At 32.8% G+C, this 24741-nt stretch overlaps 2 protein-coding genes across 2 annotated transcripts; both read left to right on the top strand.

Annotated features, from left to right (window-relative positions):
- Positions 1-2811: 2811 nt before the first annotated feature.
- Positions 2812-10431, top strand: LOC145043202 (uncharacterized). Its single transcript, XM_078991776.1, has 7 exons — positions 2812-3317; positions 4628-7646; positions 7749-7838; positions 8642-8707; positions 9151-9240; positions 9313-9489; positions 10181-10431. Exons 1-7 carry the CDS (start codon positions 2983-2985, stop codon positions 10214-10216), a joined length of 3813 nt encoding a protein of 1270 aa, XP_078847902.1. The 5' UTR covers positions 2812-2982; the 3' UTR covers positions 10217-10431.
- Positions 10432-12241: 1810 nt separating this feature from the next.
- EMB2184 (Ribosomal protein L31) lies at positions 12242-12916 on the top strand. The gene is made up of 2 exons (XM_078991775.1): positions 12242-12388; positions 12465-12916. The coding sequence occupies exons 1-2, from the start codon at positions 12320-12322 to the stop codon at positions 12810-12812; spliced, it is 417 nt and encodes a 138-aa protein (XP_078847901.1). The 5' UTR covers positions 12242-12319; the 3' UTR covers positions 12813-12916.
- The last annotated feature ends 11825 nt before the right edge of the window (positions 12917-24741 follow it).

The raw sequence follows: 24741 nt of genomic DNA, 5'->3' as shown, positions 1-24741 counted from the left end.
TAAATGGAAAAATCCAAAAATTCTTTTTTTAATTATTATTTTCGAAACTTGAATTAACTAAAAAAAATAAAAATAAAATAAAAAAATCCCATTTTTTTATAAAAATACGTGAAATATTCTAATAGAATATTACACTGATATATTCTAAAAAATAATTTTAAAATGCAAAATAAATGGAAAAATTTAAAAATTCTTTTTTTAAATATTATTTTCGGAACTTGAATTAACTAAAAAAATAAAAATAAAAAATAAAAAATATATAAAAAAAATTTCCCGTTTTTTTTTTAAAAATATGTGAAATATTCTAATAGAATATTACACTGTACATATTCTAAAAAATAATTTTAAAATACAAAATAAATGGAAAAATCCAAAAATTATTTTTTAAATATTATTTTCGGAACTTGAATTAATTACAAAAAAAAAAAAAAAAAATACGTCTCACGGTCTCACAAAATTAGACCGTCTCACATGAACCTAACCCTATATATATATATATATATATATATATATATATATATATATATATATATATATATATATATATATATATATATATATATATATTATTGAAGTTATCAATTTTTTGTATTTATAAAAGTCAATTCTCGATTGAATCCTCAATATTTTTATACAGTTATTATCATAATTATTAATATCTTTTATTTAAAGTGAAACATTATTTTTAAAATCTAATTCGAATCAAATAAAATAACTTTGAATACTTAATGGATTAAATTCAACTTTAAAATCAAAAGAATTTTGATAAGTTAATTAACTATTTTTTGTTTCTATTTAAATAACATATATTTCATGAAATTTTAAAAGATAAAAAAGTAAAAATAATTCATTGAGTACTTTGAATATTTGCAGTAGCATTGGTAATTATGAAGATGATAGAAATAAAGATAAATAACATAAAAGATACTAAATTTACATAAAAATTCTAATTTGACACCGTGTGTTTTTATCTTAAATTTGATACTATGTTTTTTAATTTTTTATAATTCTGACCACTTGACCGGTCTACCCAGTTACCTGCTGACATGACATGATGACGTGTTAGTTTTTGATGATGTGGCATGCTGACGTGTCAAAATTGATTTTTTTCCATAAAAGACACTAAGTTTTCATTTTTTTTCGATTTTGACACTAAGTTTAATTTTTTTTCAAAGTTGACACTCTGTTTTTTTTGTTCCAAATCGAACATCATTTTTTCAATTTTGTTTAATGTTGATCATTTTTCATTTGAAACCATATAAATTTATTTTTTTATTACATTTTAAACCATATAAATACATTTTTTTTCGTTTAAAAACCACATTTTTATATAAGTATATTTTTTTACATTCAAATCATAATGTTATGCATAAAAATATGTTAGTTATATCATTAGAACCAAACTAACCATAAACTTCGAATAAGATGTAAAAATTTTAAGGATTAACCTGACCTCTGGGCCTTGATCAATTACACGTCTCCAAACTCATTTTAAAGTTGCATATTTAATATAAAATATCGTTTTTATATAACTAATACATATTTATAGATAAAATTATGATTTAAATATAGAAAAAACTTGTACCGTTTAAAATGAAAAATGATCAACAAGCAAAACTGGAAAAAATGATTTTCAATTTGGAAGAAAAAAATAGAATGTTAAAATTGAAAGATGTCAAAATTAAAAAAACAAACTTAGTGCTTTTTGTGGGGAAAAAAATTAAATTTGAAACGTTAGTATGTCATGTCAATATGTCACGTCATTATGCCACATCAGCAGGTAATCGGGTTGATCAGTCAAGTGGTCAGAATTATAAAAAATTAGAAAACACAATATCAAATTTGATAAAAAAAACATAATATCAAATTAGAATTTTTGTGTAAACTTAGTACCTTTTGTGTTATTTACCCTAGAAACAAAGATTTTTTTTTTCTTATGACAATTAAACAAATTTTAAAATACCTGATATGCTTTTTTATTCAAGTTGGAGGTTAGTTGTTTATCAATCGTATATATGACAAAAGAAATTGCGGTTACTTTTTTATTAATCATGCAAAAAAAAGTATACGTAAATACAATCTTCATAAAAATTCTAGAATATAATAATAGAAACAAAGAAAATTTGCGGTTACTTTTTTATTAATCATGCAAAAAAAAGTATACGTAAATACAATCTTCATAAAAATTCTAGAATATAATAATAGAAACAAAGAAAATTACTTTTTGCTTATGTCTATTCACCAAATTGAGAAAACATGATATGTATTTTTTTTTATTTTTTTTTTAAAGAGATAATATCCCGGTTTAAAAATTCTTATACTTTAAAATCTAAATAAAAATAAATTAAAAGAAGTATGTGTCTTTGTGTGAGAGAAAATAAAAAAACACATTTAATAAAAAAGCAAACACTTAATGCTATGTTATAAAATTTAATAGTCAAAATAGAATGAAGTGTATAATTATTAAAAATAGGCTCAAGTATATAAATAAAAACCTATATATGATACCACCAATATTTTATAATATTTAAAAGTTTATAAACATAATGATACAATTTGTCATATTTATTGAATTCCTATTCTATACATTGACCATACCATTAATAACAACTATCTAATCTTTGTAATTTAGTTTATTACACAAAATATATTTTGAAATCAAGGGCATGTCAAATCCAACGTTTTACATTCTAACCATAAATGGTAAATTATTATTGGATTTAATAATTATTTAGATATAGTAAAATACCATTTATACCCTTGACATTGAGTTTCACCAAAAGAGTACTTCCCCCTTCTCCTCCACCTTCCCTTTGTCCTGTTTCTGCAGAATTCCCCCTGCAAACAAACAAAACCCAAGACCTTTCTCACTAAATCCCTTATAATTATAATATTATTATTCAAGGGACAAAGTAAACGAACCCTAGGTGATTCAAAGAGAAGGGGAGGGAGAGAGTGGAGCTTCACCTTCAATTTATTCTAATGGAGTCTCTCTCACGTCCTTTTCACAGAAGAAAACTGTCAAATGCCAATAGTTTCTCCGGTAAGAACGCCTACGACGGAGTCTTTTCCGGCCACCGACCCAAGTTCGACGGAGTTCCGGCTGTTAACGTTGATGAGTACCGTGAGATTTTTAGCAGCGGTCAAGCTGCTTCTTCGATTCCGGTTCTTGATCTTTCAACTTTACAAGAATCGTCTGATGGTTCAAATTTGGAACTTGGGAGTACGAAGCCAGATTACAGTAAGATTTTTGGTGGATTTCGTGACGAAGACATCGCTGTTTCTTATGAAGAGTTGGTTGCTCGAGATAAAGCTAGGTAAAGTCATGATTCTTTCTATTCAAAGTGTTTGAAGGAGATAACTTGTCGTTTTATGTTGTCTCGATGAAGATGATGCAACTTCCCCCCTTTCGTTTTCTACATTTGAAATGATTTTGCCATCGTCAGCGATACCATTTCTGAAAAAAGTCTTGTCATTTGGCTAAAAGTTGTATTTTTTGAACTTCGTATTACATGAAATGGTTATCCGGAAGATCGATCCTTACAATTTATCGATCGAAAGTTTATGCTTTGGCTTCTGATTCTTCGTTGATTCAGATTCCCCAAACCCCTAACCCCAATTCTTGCATTCTTCTTCTTTCTTCCTATATAGCTTTTCTATGAGATGCAATTTGCGAAATCATTATGCACAGTTTTGGTTAATGTGAAGTTTAAAAATTTCCGAGTGCCGAGTAAAAGTGTAGGTCTGATTTATTACATAGATTACCAAAATGAAGAACATCATTGTGGATTTGTATAGCTATATCTTATCACGTTATGAAACAAAAAATATATAGACAGCATTCATGAATCATGATGTTCTTGAAAAAGAAGTCTAGATTTGTATGTACTTTACCCTGATCCCCTTTTCACATATAAATTATATCATGAACACATGTCTAACTTCAAATTCTTTCATCATTCTTTAATAGGTCACAACACCTAAACACCTGACATCTTTTAGTTTTTAGGGTTTTCTGACCTATGTCTTGATAAAAGTGGTAACTATCTTCAATAGGATTATGCAACTTATATAAGTAATTTAGGTAGTGCTTTGTTCACTAGCATGATTTCTCCAAGAATTAGGGAACAAAGATTTAGGACATGCGTAAGTAGTTAACTTTTTTGCCCTAATGAAAGAAAGATGCCATTTTGAAATAAAATCGGATTTACTTTGTTAATTAGCCTTTACTTGTATATATGTGTAATGTAAATTTTATGTAAGTGACCTTTCTTTCTTTCTTAGGGCTATGAAAGCCATGATCTTTTAATTTTTTTTAGGGTTTTTAGCTTTTCAAATTACACATATTTTCTTTTTCAAGATTTCCAACATCATTAATTATATATGCAATATTTCCGTGGTTGAACTTTTTAGCATTTTTGTTCGTATTCGGCTTGAATTTCTATTTATAGTATCAAATCTTGATTCCCCATTATATTTCTACTTCCATGTGGCTACATTGTCATCAAATTAGCAAATTATCTTTAAACAATTGGCAATCTTTTTCATGCATATTATCTTATGCTGTTTTTCTTTAACCATTTCCCTTTCTTTTGTAACATTTTCTTCTTATTAATCTTCTTTGTAGGGCTCGATTGTCATCAAGCCAAAGCTCTCAAGATCTTGATGATGATCTAAATAATCAATCTTTTGATGCATTGAAGCAATTTAACATGTCATATAACAAGATCAATCCAAGGAGTAAAGATGGATTAGATGGGAAAACAACAACACATGTGACACAATTACATGTTGTTCCTGGATTTACTTGTTTTATAGATGAATCGGCTTCTCAACTAAAAAAGGAAACCAAGAAGCAAAAATCATCTGTATCAAATAAAGTTCATTCACCTGAGAAACAAACTTCACAAACTGCTGTTGAATCTAAAAGTGAATATCATCAAGAGGAATCATTATCTGATGATAAAAAGATTGATCTCAAATCACATTCCTCCAAACTTTCATCACCAAAGATGGAACTTGAGAAGCAAAAAGCATCTATAGTGAATAAAGTTCATTCTCTTGAGAAAAAAACTGCTGTTGAATCTAAAGGTAAAGATCTTCAAGATGATAAAAAAGATAACTCTAAAGTATCATCATTGCCTATAGCTTCAGCATTCAATACTAAAGCAGCTTCACAAACAAAGGTGGAAACTGAGAAGAAAAAATCATCTGAAACAGATAATAATGTTCATCCGATAAATTTCATCAAGGGAGATTTTCCTGAGAAAAAAGCTGTTGAATCTAAAAGTAGAAATCATCAAGATGAATCCTTATCTGATGATAAAAAGACTGATCCCAAATCACAATCATTACCAAAGAAGGAAATTGAGAAGCAAAAAGCATCTATACCAAATGAAGTTCATTCTCTTGAGAAGCAAACTTCAGAAACTATCATTGAATCTAAAGGAAAAGATCATCAAGATGATAAAAATGTCAATCTCAAATCATATAATTCCAAAGTATCACCATCACTTACAGCTTCTGCAACAAATGGTGAACCAATACTTCAATCAAAGAAGGAAACTGATAAGAAAATATCATCTGAAACAGATGATGATTTTCTTAAGAAACAAACTTCACAAAGTGCTGTTGAATCCTTATCTGATGATCGGTTCTCTAAGAAATTTGAGGCTGATTTCAAGTTACATTCATCATCATCATCATCGCCACCTGCAACTTCAGCAACTAATGTAAATACATGGACATGGAAAAGTGATGCTCCTGGAGCATTTTCTTCTACTTGCTTTGATGAAGAACTTGATGTCAATTCGGTTGCTGGTGCTTCTGCAGCTGCTTTAAGAAAAGCAATAGAAAAGGCTCAAGAAAGTATACGTATTGCAAAGGAAGCAGTGGGTAGAAAGAAAGAAGGTCTTAAAAGCTTTTCAAGCAAAAGTTTCAAAGATAGCTTGAAAGTTAAAGCTGCTAGAGTGGAAAATGTAACCACAGGTGAAGAACAGAAAGAAAAAGACAATTGGATTAAAGAAATCTTTAAAGCTAGAATGACAAATGTAAGTGCATCACAAGTTTCTTCAAATCATAAGCATGGAGACACAGTAGTTTTTTCAGAATCTACAGATGTTGAGAAGCTTTTTGGTGTCAAAAAGGTTATAAATGAAATTCATGAGAAAAGTTTGGAAACAGAAAAGAACTCTGAGATACCAATGAGATCTTCTCATGAGTTAAAAGATGATAAGATTGTTTGTGATTCTAATGAAAAAGCTGTAGAACATGCAACAAGGTCTTCTGAAGAGATTGAAAATGAATCTTTGAAGAAAGATAATCAGAGAGAAAATGGTTTTTTTGTACTTGAAAATATAGAGTCGAAGGAGAATAAAGATGAGGTGGGACCCAGTAGTTCTAATAAGCTTCCTGAAGAAACCAACAACTTAGCTTTGTATCAGAAGGTGGAAGAAGAAGAGAAGAAAACATCTCATGATTATGATGAAAATTGTTATGAGAAGAGATTCAGTGAAGCATTAGGGTTATTGGAAAATACAAAGCAGGAAGTTGTTGAAGAAGAACACAATGAGGAAGTAGTAATAATTGCAGAGATTCATGAATCAAATAGTGATGATGAAGCAAGTGAGAAAGTGGTTGAGGAAGAAAAGGAAGTGAAAGAGGAAAGTGACACTGAAAGCCACATTGAAGAAGAAGACAATGGTGAGAGTTTTTATGATGTTTGTGATGTGGAAATAATTGAGAATTCATCGAGTGATTATGATGATGCAGAAGAAAGCGAAAGCATCCATAGCTTCCATGTTTCAAATCGTATTGAAATCGATACCAAAGTTGAGGAATCAAGTCAAGCAGTTGATGATGTCAGCAATAGCTCACCACAAGTTACATTACAAGAAACAGAAACAATAATTACGGAAATCTTTGAAACCATTTCTGAAGATCAAACTCAATCTGCCTCCATAAACAATCAAGATGAACATGAACCAAAGTCTGATGTTGATGATGATGATGATGATGAGGTGTCACATGACATGGAGGAACCTGAACAAAATGATGAAAAATCTGAATCATGTTCAGATAGGATACATGGTATGGAGATAGAGGTTAAAGAATGTAAAGAAACAGAAGAAACAATCAAGAAAGAAAAAGAAGAAGAAGAAGTAGAAATCAATCTTCAAGAATCTGATTCAGAAAGACCTGAAGTTATCATTCAAATGGAAACAGGAACATCTGAAGAAGCAAAGGACATGAATGATGAAGGTAAAGAAACTGAGGCAAGAAAAGAGGTGGAAAAAGAAGAAGAAAAGAAGGTTGAAGAAGCAACAAATGAAGAAAGGGAAAGAGAGAGAAATAGATTAGTAGTAGAAAGGGCAATTCGGGAAGCTCGTGAGCGTTCATTTAATGAAGCTAGAGAAAGGGCTGCTGTTGAAAGAGCTACAGCTGAAGTTAGACAAAGAGCAATGGCAGGTGTTCAAGAAAAAGCTGCCATGAAAGCTTCTGAAATAGCTTCAAAGCTTAAAGCAGAACGTGCTGCAGTTGAGAGAGCTACTGCTGAAGCTAGAAAAAGAGCTTTAGAAAAAGCAATGTCTCAAAAGAAAGTGTCTGAATCAAGAACTGAAGTCACCGATGTTAGAAAAACATCTTCTGTAAGTTGTTCTCAATCACTTCAGATGTTATATATTGTTTTTGACTTTTTGTTATGTTAGGAAAAGTAATGTAGATAATTTTTTTTTTTTTTTTTTAAACAGGATTTACACATTTCAAATGGAACAAGTGGAGAATCGGCTCAGAGAAGTAAAGCAATATTAGAAAAGCATAATAGGATCAAGGAAAATGTGGTATGTATCTTATCTTTGCTACTTTTTTGTGATTAAAGAATTTCCTTAGGGGTTTGTTTGGATGGATGGAATGGAATGAGAAATGAATGGAATGGAATGAGTTATTACATTCCTTAATCATGTTTGGTTGTCCAGTAGGAATGGAATGGATTTTCATTGAAGAAATTTTTTATATTATATGTAGATGTGTACAAAACTACATGATTAAGCGTAATAAAAGTTTATTAAAATATTAAAACCCGAATCAGATTGTAATAGAAAAATGGGGTTAATTGCGTAAAAGACAACATTTTGACTTTTTTTTGGGTATGACCTAAAATTTTAATTTACAATCTAAGCCAAAAGAGTGACCTAACTTTTGATTTTTATCCACTAAAGAAATTGTGTTTTTTTTTGTTTTGAAAAAGTGGTCAAAATATTGTCTTTTATGCAAAAAAGTATAAAATGCTATTTGCATAAAAGACACAACATTTTGATCACTTAAAAAATGTTGTATTTTTCATTCAATCAAACCCTAAAAAAACATAGACTGTAGTTATAACTTTTAGAAAATAAAATAACGATTTATTAAAATCATGAAAAGTTAAAAAAAAAAAAAGATCACGTCATTAAAAATTTTCCTTAAATATAAATGGGTTACAATTTATAAAATCCAAGAAATCACATTCCTTCAGAGTTCAGAAACAAACATTTCATTCTCAATTCCACCGGAATCAACCATTCCATTCCATTCCTTCCCCAATTCCATCATACCAAACATTACCAATTCATTTCCCAAATTACCCTTTCTTGTTCTTTTCCAGGCCAAAGCTCTTGCAGAGAAAGAAAAGCGTGATCAGCTTGCCCAAAAAGAACAAGCTGAAAGAAGCGTAATCATCTTTTCTATTCCATTAATTTTCATAATTCAGTAACCAAATATAATCCATTTTACTACCCATTTATGACATTAACCCTTTTTATTAAATTTTTATAAGAGTAAATTACTGAAATCGTCCCTGTGGTTTGGTCAAAATTGCACGTTTGGTCCCTAACTTTTTTTTGCACTCGGATCGTCCCTGTGGTTTGATTTTGTTGCGTTTTTCGTCCCTATGGTTTGGTAAAAGTTGCATGTTTGGTCCCTAACTTTATGTATGTAAGGGACGAAAAATGCACAAAATCAAACCACAGGGACGAAAAACGCAACAAAATCAAACCACAGGGATGATCCGAGTGCAAAAAAAAGTTAGGGACCAAACGTGCAATTTTGACCAAACCACAGGGACGATTTCAGTAATTTACTCCTTTTATAATTTCTTTACAATTGTAATTACAGAGAATAGCTGATAATCTTGATGCTGATATCAAAAGATGGTCATCTGGGAAAGAAGGAAACTTACGCGCATTACTTTCAACTCTGCAATATGTACGTAAAAAACTTATTTTTTTATTTATTTATATTTCCAAAATATAAATATTCATTTTTTTTTTTTTGCAGATTCTTGGACCTGAGAGTGGTTGGCAATCTGTGTCACTGACAGAAATCATAACCACAAGTGCAGTTAAAAAAGCTTACAGAAAGGCCACTCTTTGTGTTCATCCTGATAAGCTGCAACAAAGAGGTGCAAGTATTCAACAAAAGTATATATGTGAAAAAGTTTTCGATCTTTTGAAGGTATGCAAATTTGAAACACAAGGGTAAATTGGTCATTTATCTATCATTCACTCCAAAAAGAAACTGTCTTTGTGTTATATATTTAGTTCGCTTAGTTGTATACAGCACACGTTTTAGCTCATCGTTAGTTCTTAGATAAATAGTCGTTTTCATTCAGCATTAAATTGAAACAGAAGGGTAAAATGGTCATTTACTCATATCCGGACATTTTGTTTGCTCCAAAAATAAACAAACAGTCTTTGCGTATATTTATATATAAAAACTTGCTCCATAGTCAAGACAAGAAATTTTCGATTTGTAATGGTTTTTAAGTTATCAATTTTTATTCAGCATTAGTTCTAAATAGAAGGGTAAAATGGTCATTTACCATTACGACAAATCATTCGGTAAAAATAGGTCTGTGTATACAACACTTGTTCTGGACAGACGTTTCAGTTTATAACAGTTCTTAAACAAACAATCGTTTTTATTCCGCATCGATTCTGAACACAAGGGTAAAATGGTCATTTACTCACATCCCGACAGTTCGTTTGCTCCAAAAATGAACAAACAGTCTTTTTGCATATATTATATAACGAGACATTTTCGATTTGTAATAGTTCTTAAGTTATCATTTTTTTTATTGAAGCGTTAGTTCTAAACAGAAGGGTAAAATGGTCATTTACTAACATTTAAGTCGAAAATGAAACAGGCGGCTTGGAACAGATTTAACTCAGAGGAGAGATAGCAGCAGCCTTTGAAGCAGAAACAGGAACAATTTGTTTCAGTTAATTATGAATTAATTTTTGAAGAATTGTTTGAATATTTTTTGTAAGTCATTTACCAGATCTGGGAAATATGTGTTATATGACTGGAAGTGTACATGTACATACATTTACTTCCCATTTTGATGTTTGAATGTTTGGATATGAATATGAATATGAATATGAAACTACAGTAGGAGATTGTTGTTTCATGAATACATAATCTTTTCATGAATAAAGAGAAAGGAATAAATTTCTTTTCTTTGGTTTTGTAGCATAAATAAACTTTTTTTTGTAACTAATCGGGTCTTATGGCTTCAAAAACCAATTAACCTTTTTGTAATTACTTTTACTAGGCCTAAGCCTTAGCCAATGCCATTTATAATATTTGGCTTGTTAAAAAGAAATGGAATAGATTGGATTTATCCTAAATATTTTAGGAGGTTTCTTGAGTGATTAAGGTCTCAAGTATATTTTAGTTCTAAAGATTAAAATGATGTAAAATCATTAGACTTGTAAGATTGGTAAAACATAATGTATTGTATTAGAAGGAAAACAAATCAATAATTATTGTACAGAAAATTTATAAAATTTGTCTTTTAAGACGTATCTTGGATATAACGTTTATGTATGGTATTTGTTTTCGTATAATTTTGATTAAAGATTTTAAATTTTTATGGTTCGTTTTTTGTTGGAACAACGGATGATTTTTAAAACTAGCACGAAGCTAGAAAAAGAAACATTACAATATAATAGAAGCTAAAGCAGGATTATGGAGCCAAGCAGTCCAAACAAACTTAGTTTTACTATACCTATTGGAAAAAAATGTTTTTTCAACAATATCATAAAAAATAAGAGATTTTCGAGGTAACATCGTTCCAAAAATGATGGAATTTCGAAAATTCTAAAGGCACCAAAAGGCTGATATCACTACTGCATCAAAGCCATGCGTTGTCCGTCTCTCGAATGAAGGGAATAGGACCACGAACGGATATCAAAAACCGTAAGATGCTCACGTATTGAACATCCCACCAAATTGCAATCCTGCTCCATATATCAATCAGCTCTCTACATCCTCTAAAAATATGATTAGTAGTTTCAACAAACGTGTGGCATACCGGACATAAAATTGACTCCACCTCAACCCCACGGTATGATAATCTCTCTCTAGTCAGAATACTCTCCAGTCTGATCCTCCAAGTAAGAATATTAAGCTTAATAGGAACCCAATCATTCCACCTAGCCTCACCACCACTAACTAGAAGTAAGCTAGAATCAATAATAGAGCGAGCTACAAAAACAGAAAAACATCTGAAGTATCAGCTATCCAACCCAATCTGTCATTCCTATCCTCAAAATAATGATTTTGCATGGTCTCTAAAAAAATAGCTCATTGACTTTTCTCTATCCATCCATAGGCATACGACGATGATTACCAGTGTCCCAATCTATACCAACTTGATCTCTAACAGTAGCGGATTTATGGGTATCCAAACACATAGATTCTATAGTAGCGGATTTATGGGTATCCAAACACATAGATTCTATAGTAGCATTGGTTTAGTTTTTATATAAATGAAAAATAATTAATATTTTTAGTTGTTTCAGCCACTTATCTTTTACTTATACCGAATAATAATTTTTTGGGAGTCCTATTATATTATTGAAGTGAACTTCAACAGAATAATTCTATTATATTAAATAAAACGATCAAGACATATATTAAAATACGTTAATATATTTTATCATACCGGATGCTATAATAAACATCATCATGTAAGATTCAATATAAATTTGGTCGTATGAAATACACATCCTATGTGTAATGACTAATGAAAACCCAAAATTTGTTTATTATTCTACTTAAAACAATTTAAAAAACGAATTATTCAAATCACAAAGAAGTACTATTAGTTGTAGATAACTAGTTTTATGGTATTAGCCCAATCAAAAATTTCAAAAAACTTAAGGTCAAAATTGTAATTTTGCTGCCTACTCGACTTCTTTGTAAACGCAAAACCCATTGGCATTTCCTAATCTTGTTATCTGCTATCATCGTCTTCTTTCTCGCACACCCACAGACAAAAATGGCGATAAGCCTATCCAACTCCTTCCTGCACAGAAATCCTCCTCCTCCAACACTATCCATGAAAAAGGTCGTCACACTATACCTAAAACCCTCCATTTCGCATCATAATTTCAATCTAACCCTCCTCAATTTTCTCTTATCAGGTAGCTGCATCCGTATCCCCCCCAAATCAAGCGCGATGGACTTGCCGGAAGAAGGACATCCACCCCGAATTCTACGAGGACGCCAAGGTGTACTGCAGCGGAGACCACGTCCTCACCACCGGCGGCACTAAGAAAGAGTACGTCGTAGATGTCTGGTCCGGCAACCACCCGTTCTACCTCGGCAGTCGCTCCGCCAACCTCATCGACGCCGATCAAGTTGAGAAGTTCCGGAAGAAGTTCGGTGGAGTCGGCGGTTTGGATCAGTTTATGCAGATTCCGACGCTCAAAGGTGAGATTATAATCCCACCGAAGCGGAAGTCCGGCGCCGGTAAAGGCAAGAAGAAATAAGTAGCTTAATCGAATGCATTTTGATGTTTAATTCCATTCAGTGTTCTTTAATTTCGTAAATTACTCTTCGGTTATATATCCATTTTCTGAATTCTCAATTCAAACATTCTTCATATGGTCTCATTTCATAGAAACAAACCCTAACCCTAGAACATGGGCATTTCTGATACTCGGTTTTTTGAATTGTTAGCTTATTGTTTCTATTGTGCTTAATGCTCTGGAAGCTTCATATGCCATTGTTGTTAAAACCCTACATCGTGAATCTTGGGTATGATGCAAGTAGGCATATTTTAGAACAACAAAATGGCATTGTGATTTGCATCGTATCATTAACTCATCTCTTGGTCGTAATTCTATCCGGATTCTTTCAATTCCTTTTTTTGCTCACTCCTAGTTAGGGTCTGAAATGTGAACCGAAAAACTGAGAACTGAATTTATGGGTATAGAGGAATGGCAAATCGAATTACATAGTCGGGTTCCCAATCGGTTCTGTTGGTTCCTCAAAACAATCTCTGTTAAATACCAAATATCTACCACTTCCATTTGACATCTAATCCAACTTTCTCTCTTAGAATATCTCTTAACCCTACCATTTTCTTACAAATGGATCAAATTTTGAACACCACAGATCTCTCGTAAACCCTACAAATTTCTAAGTGGATCAAAATTTAAACACCACAGGATCAAATAGAAATCACTTCATTACTTTAAGGACCCCAAAATCTTTCATGCTAAACAACCGGTCACCATCTTTCTATCACTACGATCTGAATTTCATCCCTTGTTGGGTTTTAAATGTATTGTTGTCAAATATATGTGCTAGTATAGTCTTCTTTACCGGTTTGGGCCTGTCCATTCATGGTTTTGCTTTTCTAGTGTTAGATATTTATAGTGCATGTATGTATCAATTAGAGTTAACGTTTTGGTCGTCCTACCTAGTGCTCACAGAGAAGTTCTTCCTTGAACTCTTCTAGAGCTTTTATAATCAAAGCGTTCAGCACTATTTTGATATTTGTTCTTGTTATTCAATTCACATTATTTATTATAGAATCTATCAATCTTATTTATTGTTCTCTAATTGGTATCAGAGCGGGAGATAATGTAACTTAGTCACTATTCTTCTGTCGAGTTCGATTAGGGTTTGGTGTTTTTCTTGGATTTGTTCCCATTGTCTTGATCATTTCTATTGATGGTAGATGTTAGATCTAAATCTTTGGTTTTTACCCTAAAACTTGAAGTTTCGTTTTACACATCTGATTCTATATCCATGTTTTTGTGAATTTTCTACATCATGCAGTACGAAGATCATCTTTCTTTATCGTTCAATCTTTCTAGTAGTATTGGATCCACTACAAGGATTTCAATCCTCTTCCTTTAGGATTATGAAGTCTGGGCGTTGCACTTTGAAGACTATGTTTAGGTATTAAAGAACATGGTTCAACAATATGGCAAGCGATGACTCATGAGACATTTTCACACACTGCAACCAGGAAGGTTATCAAGGCTCAGGTTGAATACAATGCACTTCTTGTTGAGCACACTAATGTTTCTCAGGATGAAAAGGATACATTGTTGAGCAACATAAAGGCGATGAGAATTATACGGTTTGCGCTTCCACCGGATACCTTTCGTCTCGTGAGTGCATGTACTACTACCAAGGAGATATGAGATATGCTAAAGTAACTTTATTCGAGTGACGCTGATTTAGAACACTCTGTGCAGACATTGCTTTTATCAGAATTTGGAGCGTTTGCACAAAAATCTGATGAAAAACTAGATCAGACGCTCAATCGATTTAATCATCTGTTAAGCAGGATGCTTAAACACAATCTCAGTCGTGAAGTAATTGAATGAAAAGTCACGTTTATGAATTGACTAAGATCTAAGTGGAAAGCTATTGTGTCTACTGAGAAGGCACATGAACAGTTTAAGAGCTACTCATTGGCAAAGCTTGCGGGAATTCTGAGATCCCATGAAGATGAAGTTACGGAGGAGGTGAATATTGTTTTTGGCATGGGATCCCTAGCATTGGTCACAAAGGGAGAGAAGGCGGCTAAAGAAGATTCAGAATCTGATCTTTCATATAGTGAGATCTCCAAAGAAGACTAGACTTTGTTGGTTTCAAACCCTAAAATACATTTCTTGAATTGAAAGAGGATGAAATCGATGCATATTGTTATAAGTATGAATCCATCGTTTCTTCTGATGATGTTTCAAATTCATATAAAATTGGACTTGAGAAAATAGAAGAATACATTAAGTCTAAAGAACACAAAAATACATTGAAACAAATGTTAAATGATTAGGACAAAGAAGAAATCAAACAAGATTCTACGTAGAAGTATGACTCATTGTGCAATAAATTGCATTTGGAAAATGCTCATGATCATGAGAATTTTTCTGAATTTGATGAAAGCAACATGAGTGAGATTTATGTAGAGAATGACGTTGATTGCTCAGAGTTTGTACAAAATAATCCTGAACCAAAGAAAAAGTTGATTTTTGAAAATTCATTTGAATTCGTCCATGTTGTAGAAAATAAAGGTTCAAGTGTTTTAAATTAAAAGGCCACATTTTTTTTCCAAAAGTACAAACAGTTCCGAATCAAGTTTTTGTAAAAACTGGACTGAACAAAAATGATACTCCAGAACTAACGTCGCTAGTTAACGATGATAATGCGAATGGTTGCAGTGAATTTCTTCTGGTCAGGACTAATTGACAACATAGATGAAACAAGAGGTCTTTCTGAAATGACCTCATGGAAAACGAAGGGAAAATGCGTTTCAGAACCTTTTAATCGTGTTGATCTTTGTTACAATAAGGCTGGTCCTAGTGGCACTAAAGGTGTTCCGAGTGAAACCTCTTCGGAACAGACTGATATGCAAATCCGCAAGTAGAAACCAAAGTCTAACATTTACAAATCTACTGCTGATTGAAAAGAAAAGGTAGTTGAATGCTAGATATAGGAAGAATTTGAAAGAAAGAAAACCATTTTGGAAAAATATGAATTCTAATCAAAGTTTTGTTAATTCAGAAAGATTCTTGAATCAAAATAAGAATTCTTCTCTAATTCCGAAACCAAAAACAAATTTCTTTTCAAAATCAAAGCTTATAACTCTACAAGTTTCAAAATCACATGCTTCAAAACCGAATTAAAAGAAACTCTAAGTTTTCTCCGAAATCATAGTTTTCAAAAGCTAACATTCCACCAAAGGATGTTAAAGGCAAAAGTAAGGTTGTTTCAGAATCGGGGATTTCTCTCGAGAAACATGAAGCAAATGTAAAAAAGGAGCAAAAGGCATTTTCAAAATGAATTGCTCCGATGTCACACCCCCGAACCGTCAGAAATAACGGCGAAAACGTCCGGGGGCAAGCGACGTCATGCGTAGTATCACAACAATCGTATCATAGCAATCAAAGTAAACACAACCATTACATTACAATAATAATATTTACATCTGTTTGAAAACATAATTTGCGTACATCAAAAGTAACAAAAGATAAAGACGAGACTCCAAAATGCTCCGTCTTCTCCCAAAAGCTAGCGAAGGTACTTGTCTATCATTGTCCTGAGAATACAAGCGGTTTTGAAAACGTATCAGCATAAAGCTGGTGAGTTCATAAGCATGTTTTTGTATTGAAAACTAGTCACTGAATTTGTACAAATGGTTTATTTTCATTATAAGTAAAAATGCCGTTTGTATCGAAAACCATTATTATCAAGTTCTGAAATATGTATGCATGCTTTTCAAGAAAATCCAATATTTTCTAACATGTTTGTTGATTACTGTATGAAACGTATGTTCTGTTTGGAAATCCTGACTACCACTAGTAGGTAGTGTATGTTCTATTCGAAAACCCTGGCTACCGCCAGTATGTAATGTATGATCTGTTTGTAAACCCTGGCTACCACCAGTATCTAGTGTATGTTCTGTTCGAATACCCAGGTTAATCTAGAAAAATCACCAACAAAAACTAAAATATATTTATTACCACTAATACTTTTGATCGTAGATGGACCACATAGATCAATATGCATTAATTCCAATGATTCAATTATTTTGGTATTGATGATGGTTAAGTGACTCTTTCTACTTTGCTTTCTAAGCTCACAAGTAGCATACATATGTCCCTTCTCAAACTTCAGAAGAGGTAGAACACGTACAAGATCACCCAGTGCGAGTTTGTTTATATCCTTGAAATTCAGATGAGAGATCCTTTGGTGCCATAGCCAACTATCATCTGAATAAGCTTTCGTAAGAAGGCAAATGGGCGGATTCCCTTTGATATGTTTCAAAGTCAGAGGATACATTTCTCCCTTTCTTTAAGACTTCAGAAGCACTTCTTTAGATTTTTTCTCAATAATTTCTAAACCCTCATCATCAAATGACACCTTTAGTCCAGTACCTACAACCAATTGCGAAACACTTATTATATTATGTTGCAGGCCTTCCACATCTGCTAACTTCCGAATAGAGAATTCGACATCCGTGATCATTCCGTAGCCTTTGATTTCTCTTCTGGCGTTGTTTCCAAAATTTACTCTACCGCCATCCTTTAACGATCTATACTCTCTCAATTCTTCTCTTCCCCCATCCATGTGACGTGGACAACCTCTGTCAATATACCATTCTGAATTGTACTGTTCGTCACGCATAACCTACAAAATTCAGAGAGATTTTGAAACCCAAACCATCTTGGGTCCTTGTGAGGATTTCTTAAGAACATGAAATATCTGAGTTTTATCAACCCAAAAAGATTTTTGTTCCAAAGCATGATTCTTCCTGTTTTTGATTCTGAAAACTTCCACTTTCATATCACAAATATTAATTTCAACAAAAGTGGATTTTCGTTGAGCATTTTCTTTGATTTTAGGAGCAATTCATTTTGAAAATGCCTTTTGCTCATTTTTCACATTTGCTTCATGTTTCTCGAGAGAAATCCCCGGTTCTGAAATAAACTTACTTTTGCCTTTAACATCCTTTGGTGGGATGTTAGCCTTTGATAACTGTGTTTTCGGAGAAAACTTAAAGTGTTTTGCTTTTCAATTGGTTTTGAAGCATGTGATTTTGAAACTTGTGGAGTTGAAAGATTTGGTTTTGAAAAGGAATTTTTTATCGATTTTAGAATTGGAGATGAATTCTTATTTTGATTTGAAATTCTTTCAGAATTATCAGAACTTTGAGTTGAATTCTTATTTTTCCAAAAATGTTTTCTTTCTTGCAAAATTTTCCTATATCTAGCATTCATCAGTCTTTTCTTTTCAATTAATTCCGTAGCAGATTTATGAATGTTAGACTTTGGTTTCTCCTTTCAGATTGGTTCATAGGTCTATTCGAAAGATGTTTCACTGGAAACGTCTTTTGTGGTACTTGGTCCATCCTGATCGTAAAGAAGTTCAACACGATTAAGTGGTTTCGAAACGTATTTTCCTTTCGTTTTCCATGAGGTCATTTCAGAAAGACCCCTTGTTTCATCTGAGTTTTCAATTGGTCTAGACCAGAAGAATTCATCACATCCATCAACATTGTCGTTATTGACCAGGGACTTTAATTCTGACATATCATTTTTGTCCAGATTTGATACATGCCATCTTCCTCCTATTCACCTCGAGCCACCAAAGACATACCCTTCGCCTTAGCTCTCATTTCCTACAGCCTCTCTGTGTAGTACGCCTCATCCTTCACCTTATTCTTTCTCTCATTTTTTTTTACGAAGCATGCAATCATTTGCGAGATGATTTGCTCCGTTGCAGAAATGACAATCTACACCCGAATCTCATTTCAACTTCCTCTCACTCTTCTCCTCAGCAACTTTCTTGTCTTTCTTCTTAATGTTCTTCTCCTCTCCAATAACCTTGTTCACAAAACTTCCTTTTACTCATCCCTGCCTCACTTTCAGATTGAAAGGTTTCTTGAAGAAATTTTTGACCCTTTTGTTTGAATAAAATGCTATTGCCTCATCATCCGAATTCATTAAAAACCCCTCTTCAACATCCGAATCACCATTTTCAATTGCTTCCTTTTCAGTTACATTTGAGACAAGTGCTAACAGACCTCCTAGACTGAACTCAACTCTTGTGCCATTTCATTTACCTCACTTTCGTGAGTTTTCAGTTGATTATACAAATCATTCAAAGAAGATGTGTCGAAACTCTGCTGATTCTTCACCATCATGATAACACTCCTCGATTCTTTACGGAGTCCCATAACGAAGGTAAGATTGAATTCCATAGCATACCATGTGACTCCATATCGATTGCATCGATAATTCAACTCATTCAAGCGATCATAGTAAACTTCAATTGTTTCATTCTCCTTTTGTCTGAATTCTTTCAGCTCTACAAGACACTGTTTCACAAAATTGATTTTCGTCTTCTCATTTCCCTGATATTTCTCCTTGAGAGTATTCCAAATTTCTTTTGCACTTTTACAACCACGCACATAATTGTAAACAACAGGTGGCAGTGCACCTCTCAATTCCCTAGACAATGTTTTTCGTTCTTCTTCATCCTTGTGGATTGTTCATCAACAGCAGTAGTGGAATTCGAAGATCCAATGTTTTGAACATTCAATGGACTTTGAGCAGTTACTGAGATGCAATTCCAAAGTTCTTCATCCAAACCATTCAGATAATCCTCCATGCGATCCGCCCATTGATCATAATACTCCGGAATTAACATAGGAATTTTCGTGGAAGATCCTAATAGATGCGAGAAAGAAGTCATTGTGTTCATGTTGAAATTCGCCATTATCGTTAAGATAAGAATTTTCAGAAAACTTGAAGAAATTTGAATTCGATTGAATGAATTGAACAAAAACTCAAAATCAAACACTCGATTAAACAAATCAAATGCATAATCAAATCAAAACTGATGATCAGAGATGATTTTTTGAATCTAACAGTGCGAAAAATTTTGAACCAAGTTTTACGATTCAAAAACAAAAGATTCAACTGAAAATCAGATCGCAATAATGATTCTTGCTCTGATACCAATTGATGAAGTGATAATCGAGTAAAAAGAATCAAATCAGTGTAATATGAAATGAACACGATGAGTAAATAGAATCTTGTTTTAGCTCAATTATACTTTCAACAATTTTACAGAAAGTAAAGAAGACAAGTTCTATAAAGACTCTTCTCTAACTCTAAGTAATGTCCCTATTTATAGGAGACGTGAAAGTATACAAAAAATACTAAGGTATAGACATTAAGTTTCTAACATAAGGTTCCTTAGTAAATACATTACAAAATATACGAAGGGTACAAACTTCGACTCATTACAATATATATTCGTCCCTTACAAGTTGGTCATCCAAGAAGCAAAACTGCATTGCACTCTCTACAGCCGAAGCTGAATACATTGCTGCTGCCAGCTGTACATCTCATGTTTTGTGGATGAAATCTCAACTTTTGGATTATGGTTACCGATTTCAACGAATTCGTATCTATTGTGATTCTCAAAGTGCCATTGCGATTTTTCACAATCCAATTCATTACCCAATGACCAAGCACATCGATATAAGGTACCATTTCATAAAAGATCATGTACTTAATGGTAACAATTAACTCATTTTTGTTCCATCTGATGATGAGATTGTTGATGTCTTTACCAAGGCATTAGACAAAACCAAATTCAATAGCTTTCTCAACAAGATGTGTATGATGATACCAGATCCTCAGTTCTTTCAAGAGACTTGTTCTCTTTGATAGACGTATTTGAAAGAAATCTAGTTCCGATCTCAAAAATCTTTTCATCTCGGAACTACTTTCTTTCGGAATACTTAGGACCATTTTATTTATCCTTGTTTCTGACCTTCACTTGAATTTGTTAAGCTGTACAGTTCATTCTAATTGTTTGATATCTTTAGTTCACATTGTCATAATGCTCGAATCATCATCTCTGGATATACTTCATGATAGCATCCGAAATTCAACTCCGGAATTTTCAAAATACACTCTGGAATTTTCAAATGTGCTCCGGAATTCAACTCAATAATTTTCAAATGTGATCCGGAGTTCAACTCCAGAATTTTCAAATGTGCTCCGGAATTTTCAAATATGCTTTGGAATTTTCAAATGTGCTATGGAATTTCAAAATGTACTCTAGAAGCTTTTCAAAAATCTCATTCTGAAATTTTTTTATCTTGTTCTGGAAACTTGGTTAAAATCCTATTCCGGAATCTCCAACCATTTTTGTCTCAAAATTGAACACTTGTTCCGGAATCGCAAACCTTTTTAGCACACTAAATTTTTGATTCCGGAATTGAAACTCTGTCCGGACTATTTCTTATTCCGGACCTCTTTTCAAATTAAGTATGTTATGGGATACAACTCTTTACCCTCTAATTCACACTTTGTCCGGAACAATTCATCCAGAAACTCAAAGGATAATAAGATGAAATGCCCTTTTCTGTCAATGGTTACTTTTGAAAAAGATCCTTATCTTATCATTCTTGATTCTCATGTACACGTTTGCACGCTTCTAAAAGAAATCGTTAAATCGCTGTTTGGAGGTTACTATTTTGGGCTACATTCTCCCTAACCTTTCCCCTCCTAGGTCAACCCAGCCCCCCCCCCCCCCCCCCCCCAAAAAAAAAAAAAGCGCCATTCATTAAATGCAACCTGTTTCACATTCAGATCTTCATTATTACCTTTGACTAACCCGAGCCATTTAACTTACCTATAAATACCCATTTAAAACCCTATTTACCTCTTTACGCTCTCAAAACCCTCAATCTCCCAAACTCTCTCAACTGTTTTTCATGTTCTTCAAGAATTCATAACCTACAACAATGGCGTCTTCACAAGAAACCACACCAATTTCACAAAGTCCCAAGAAGTCGATTGCTAAAAAGAAATCTTCCAAAGGCTCAAAAGGTTCCTCCTCCTCTGCCGATCAAGAACCATTCCTGAGAGACACTACCTAAATGTCCTCTCTCAATCCACTGGATTATAATGAATCGATAAGAGTGGTGATCGAGTTTATAGTAAATCACCCTATCTTTGTTCCACTTACCAAAATCCTTGAACCTCTGTAAGGGTAGTTTGGTTGCAAAGACTCGAAATCTTGTATGTACTCTTCGAATGTTTTGTTATCTATTTTACTAAGGCATATTATATGAAGCTTTGATGTCTATTCCTTAGTATATTTTTTGTACGCTTTTAATCTCCTATAAATAAGAGTCTTTACTAGAGTTAGATAAGAATTTTACAGTCTTGTCTACTTTTGTACTCTGTGAACCTAAAGCATAATATTGAGCTGAATCATGATCTTATTTACATCGGTGTTCAATCATTCATACAATTTCTTATTACTTACTCTGATTAATATTCAAACTCGATTCTTAGATTCTACAATTGGTATCAGAGCATAAATCATATCTCTGATCTAATTTTCATCATTTCAAAAGTTTTTAAATCATTTTTTTTGGTTTAAAAGTTTCCACACTTTTTGAAAAGTGAAAAGTTCATTGGATCTAAGTCTGTGATTCGATTCTGCACTTGAATTGTTGAATCGAGTGTTCTCCTAGTTGTTTCAATTTGAATCAACCAGTTTGCTGTTAAAAATCTTAAGTTTTCTTCAAATTCTCAAAGTTTTTTTTCCGTACAACAATGGCGTCATTCAATCTTGATTCCAATGCTAATTCCTGAGTATTACGATCAGTGGATGATCGTATGGAGGATTATCTCAATGGTTTAGATGAAGAACTGTAGACCTGTATTTCTGGTAATATCAATGCTCCATCAAATGTTCAACCACTTGGAGCGTCTTCTGCAAGTTCTGGAGTAGAGAATCAAACTGAACGTATGAAAAAGTTGGAGAAGAAATGCATTTGAGAGCTGAGAGGAGCTTTGCCTCCAGTTGTTTACAACTATGTGAGGAGTTGTAAAACTGCAAAGGAAATCTGGAACAATCTAAAGGAGAAATTTCAAGTAAGTGAGAAGACAAGAGTTAAATCTATGAAACAATGCTTGGTTGAATTGAAAGACTTCAAATAGAAAGAAAGTGAAACTATTGAGGCGTATTACGATCGTCTGAATGAATTGATCTATCGATGCAACCGATATGGAATCACCAGATCAGTCATGGAGTTCAATCTCATTTTTGTTATGGGCCTGAGAAAGGAGTGGAGAAATGTCAGCATGATGGTCAAAAATCAACAAAGCTTTGATACGTTAACTTTGAATGATGTGTAAAATCAGTTAAAATCACACGAAAATGAAGTGAACGAAATTGCTGAAGAAATGAAGGCGAGTTTGGGAGGTCCATTAGCTTTGGATTCAAAAATAATTGAGAAAGAAGTTCATGAGAAAAATGATTTTGATGGAGAAGAGGGATTCATCATGAATTATGATGATGAAGCAATAGCATTTTATTCAAACAATCATGTCAAAAAGTTCTTCAAAAAGCCATTCAATTCGAAGATCAAGTCAACTGAGATTAAAGGAAGTTTTGTGAATAAAATTGCAAGTGATGAGAAGAAGGAGGAGGAGAAGAAGGATGCGAAGAATGTTGAGGGAAAGATTGAGAAGAAGTTGAAAGGAGATGCTGGAGTAGACTGTCACTACTGTAACGGTGCCAATCATTTAGCCAATGATTGCATATTGAGGAAGAAAGATGAGAAGAAAAATAAGGTAAAAGATGAAGCTTACTATGCTGAAAGACTGGAAGAGGTTTGTGCGAAGGTAAAGAACTTGTCATTAGTTGCCATGGGAGAACAAGATGATGATGGAACGTATCAAGTCTGGTTATCTAGATCAGATGATGAGGAGATGCGAAATCCAACACATGGAGAAATATTTGCGAAGATGGAGGAGGAATCGGATGAGGAAGCATACGAAGTTAAAGGAAGATGCTTCGTATCAAAGGCTGCAGAAAAATCTCCAATGACGACAAAGGTACGCAACATTCTTGAATCTTTTAATATTCCAGTACATGCTTATAATTCTGAATTGGTATCTTTTGATAAAACTGTTACTTATTTTGATTCAATTGTGGTGTCTGCTAGCAATGAGGCTAAGAAGCTTTCTATGCAGTTGTTGGAGACAGAGAAGAAGTTAGATTTGAAAAACACGAAAGTAGATTGTTTCGAACTTCAGATTACAAACATTATGGTTGATAGGGATAATTTGTCAAGTGAAATAAAATTGTACGTTGTTAGCACAAAGAAACATTTACTTTAATTCAGCTAAAAGATTGTATGGGAAATTAACAGAATTACATCATTCTTGTGAGATAAGTAAAGAACAACATAGAAAGTTATTGCCTTTTTTAGCTTACGAAAGAGCTAAGGTAGATAATATTTCGTATGATTGTGAGAAAGAAATAGTTGAATTTGACAAAGTTCCTGATGATAGATATAGATATGGAATAGTCAAAGTAGATGAATGTCTTGATGCTACTGAATTAGTTGAAATTGTAAATGATACTTTAACTAAGTTTGAACAAATTCACATTTTGAAAAATACTTAAACTCCAACATCTGATGCTCAATATAATTTTGCTGATATTGAAGATAATTCTAATAATATCAGTGAAATTAGTGATCTTGAGGATGTTGATTGTTCTCAGTTGTCTATTATTAATGTTGCATCTACATCTAAAGGGAAAGAAAAAGTTAATGATTTGTTGGTTAAGAATGATACTAATCAACCCTCAACTTCGAAAGTCTGTGATTTGGACTTTGTGGAAATCAGAGATAGTCAAACAGATGATAGTGATGATGAAAAAGATGAGCAACATTCGAAGGAAAAGGTATTTTCAAAGAATGAAGAAATTCCTCGAATTGTAGTTAACCAGGTGTATGGTGATACACAAAAGTATGACAAAGTGTTGAAAGAACAAGGTGCTCATTACCTTGAAACAAATACTATTGTGTATCCAATTTTCAAGTGTTCAGATGATGTTGTGTTTCCAAACAAAGTG

This window comes from Lactuca saligna, chromosome 4 (assembly GCF_052625555.1).
Source record: "Lactuca saligna cultivar CGN05327 chromosome 4, ASM5262555v1, whole genome shotgun sequence".
Lineage (NCBI taxonomy): Eukaryota > Viridiplantae > Streptophyta > Magnoliopsida > Asterales > Asteraceae > Lactuca > Lactuca saligna.
The sequence above is the reverse complement of the archived record's forward strand: the minus strand, read 5'-3'. Positions and strand labels throughout refer to the sequence as shown.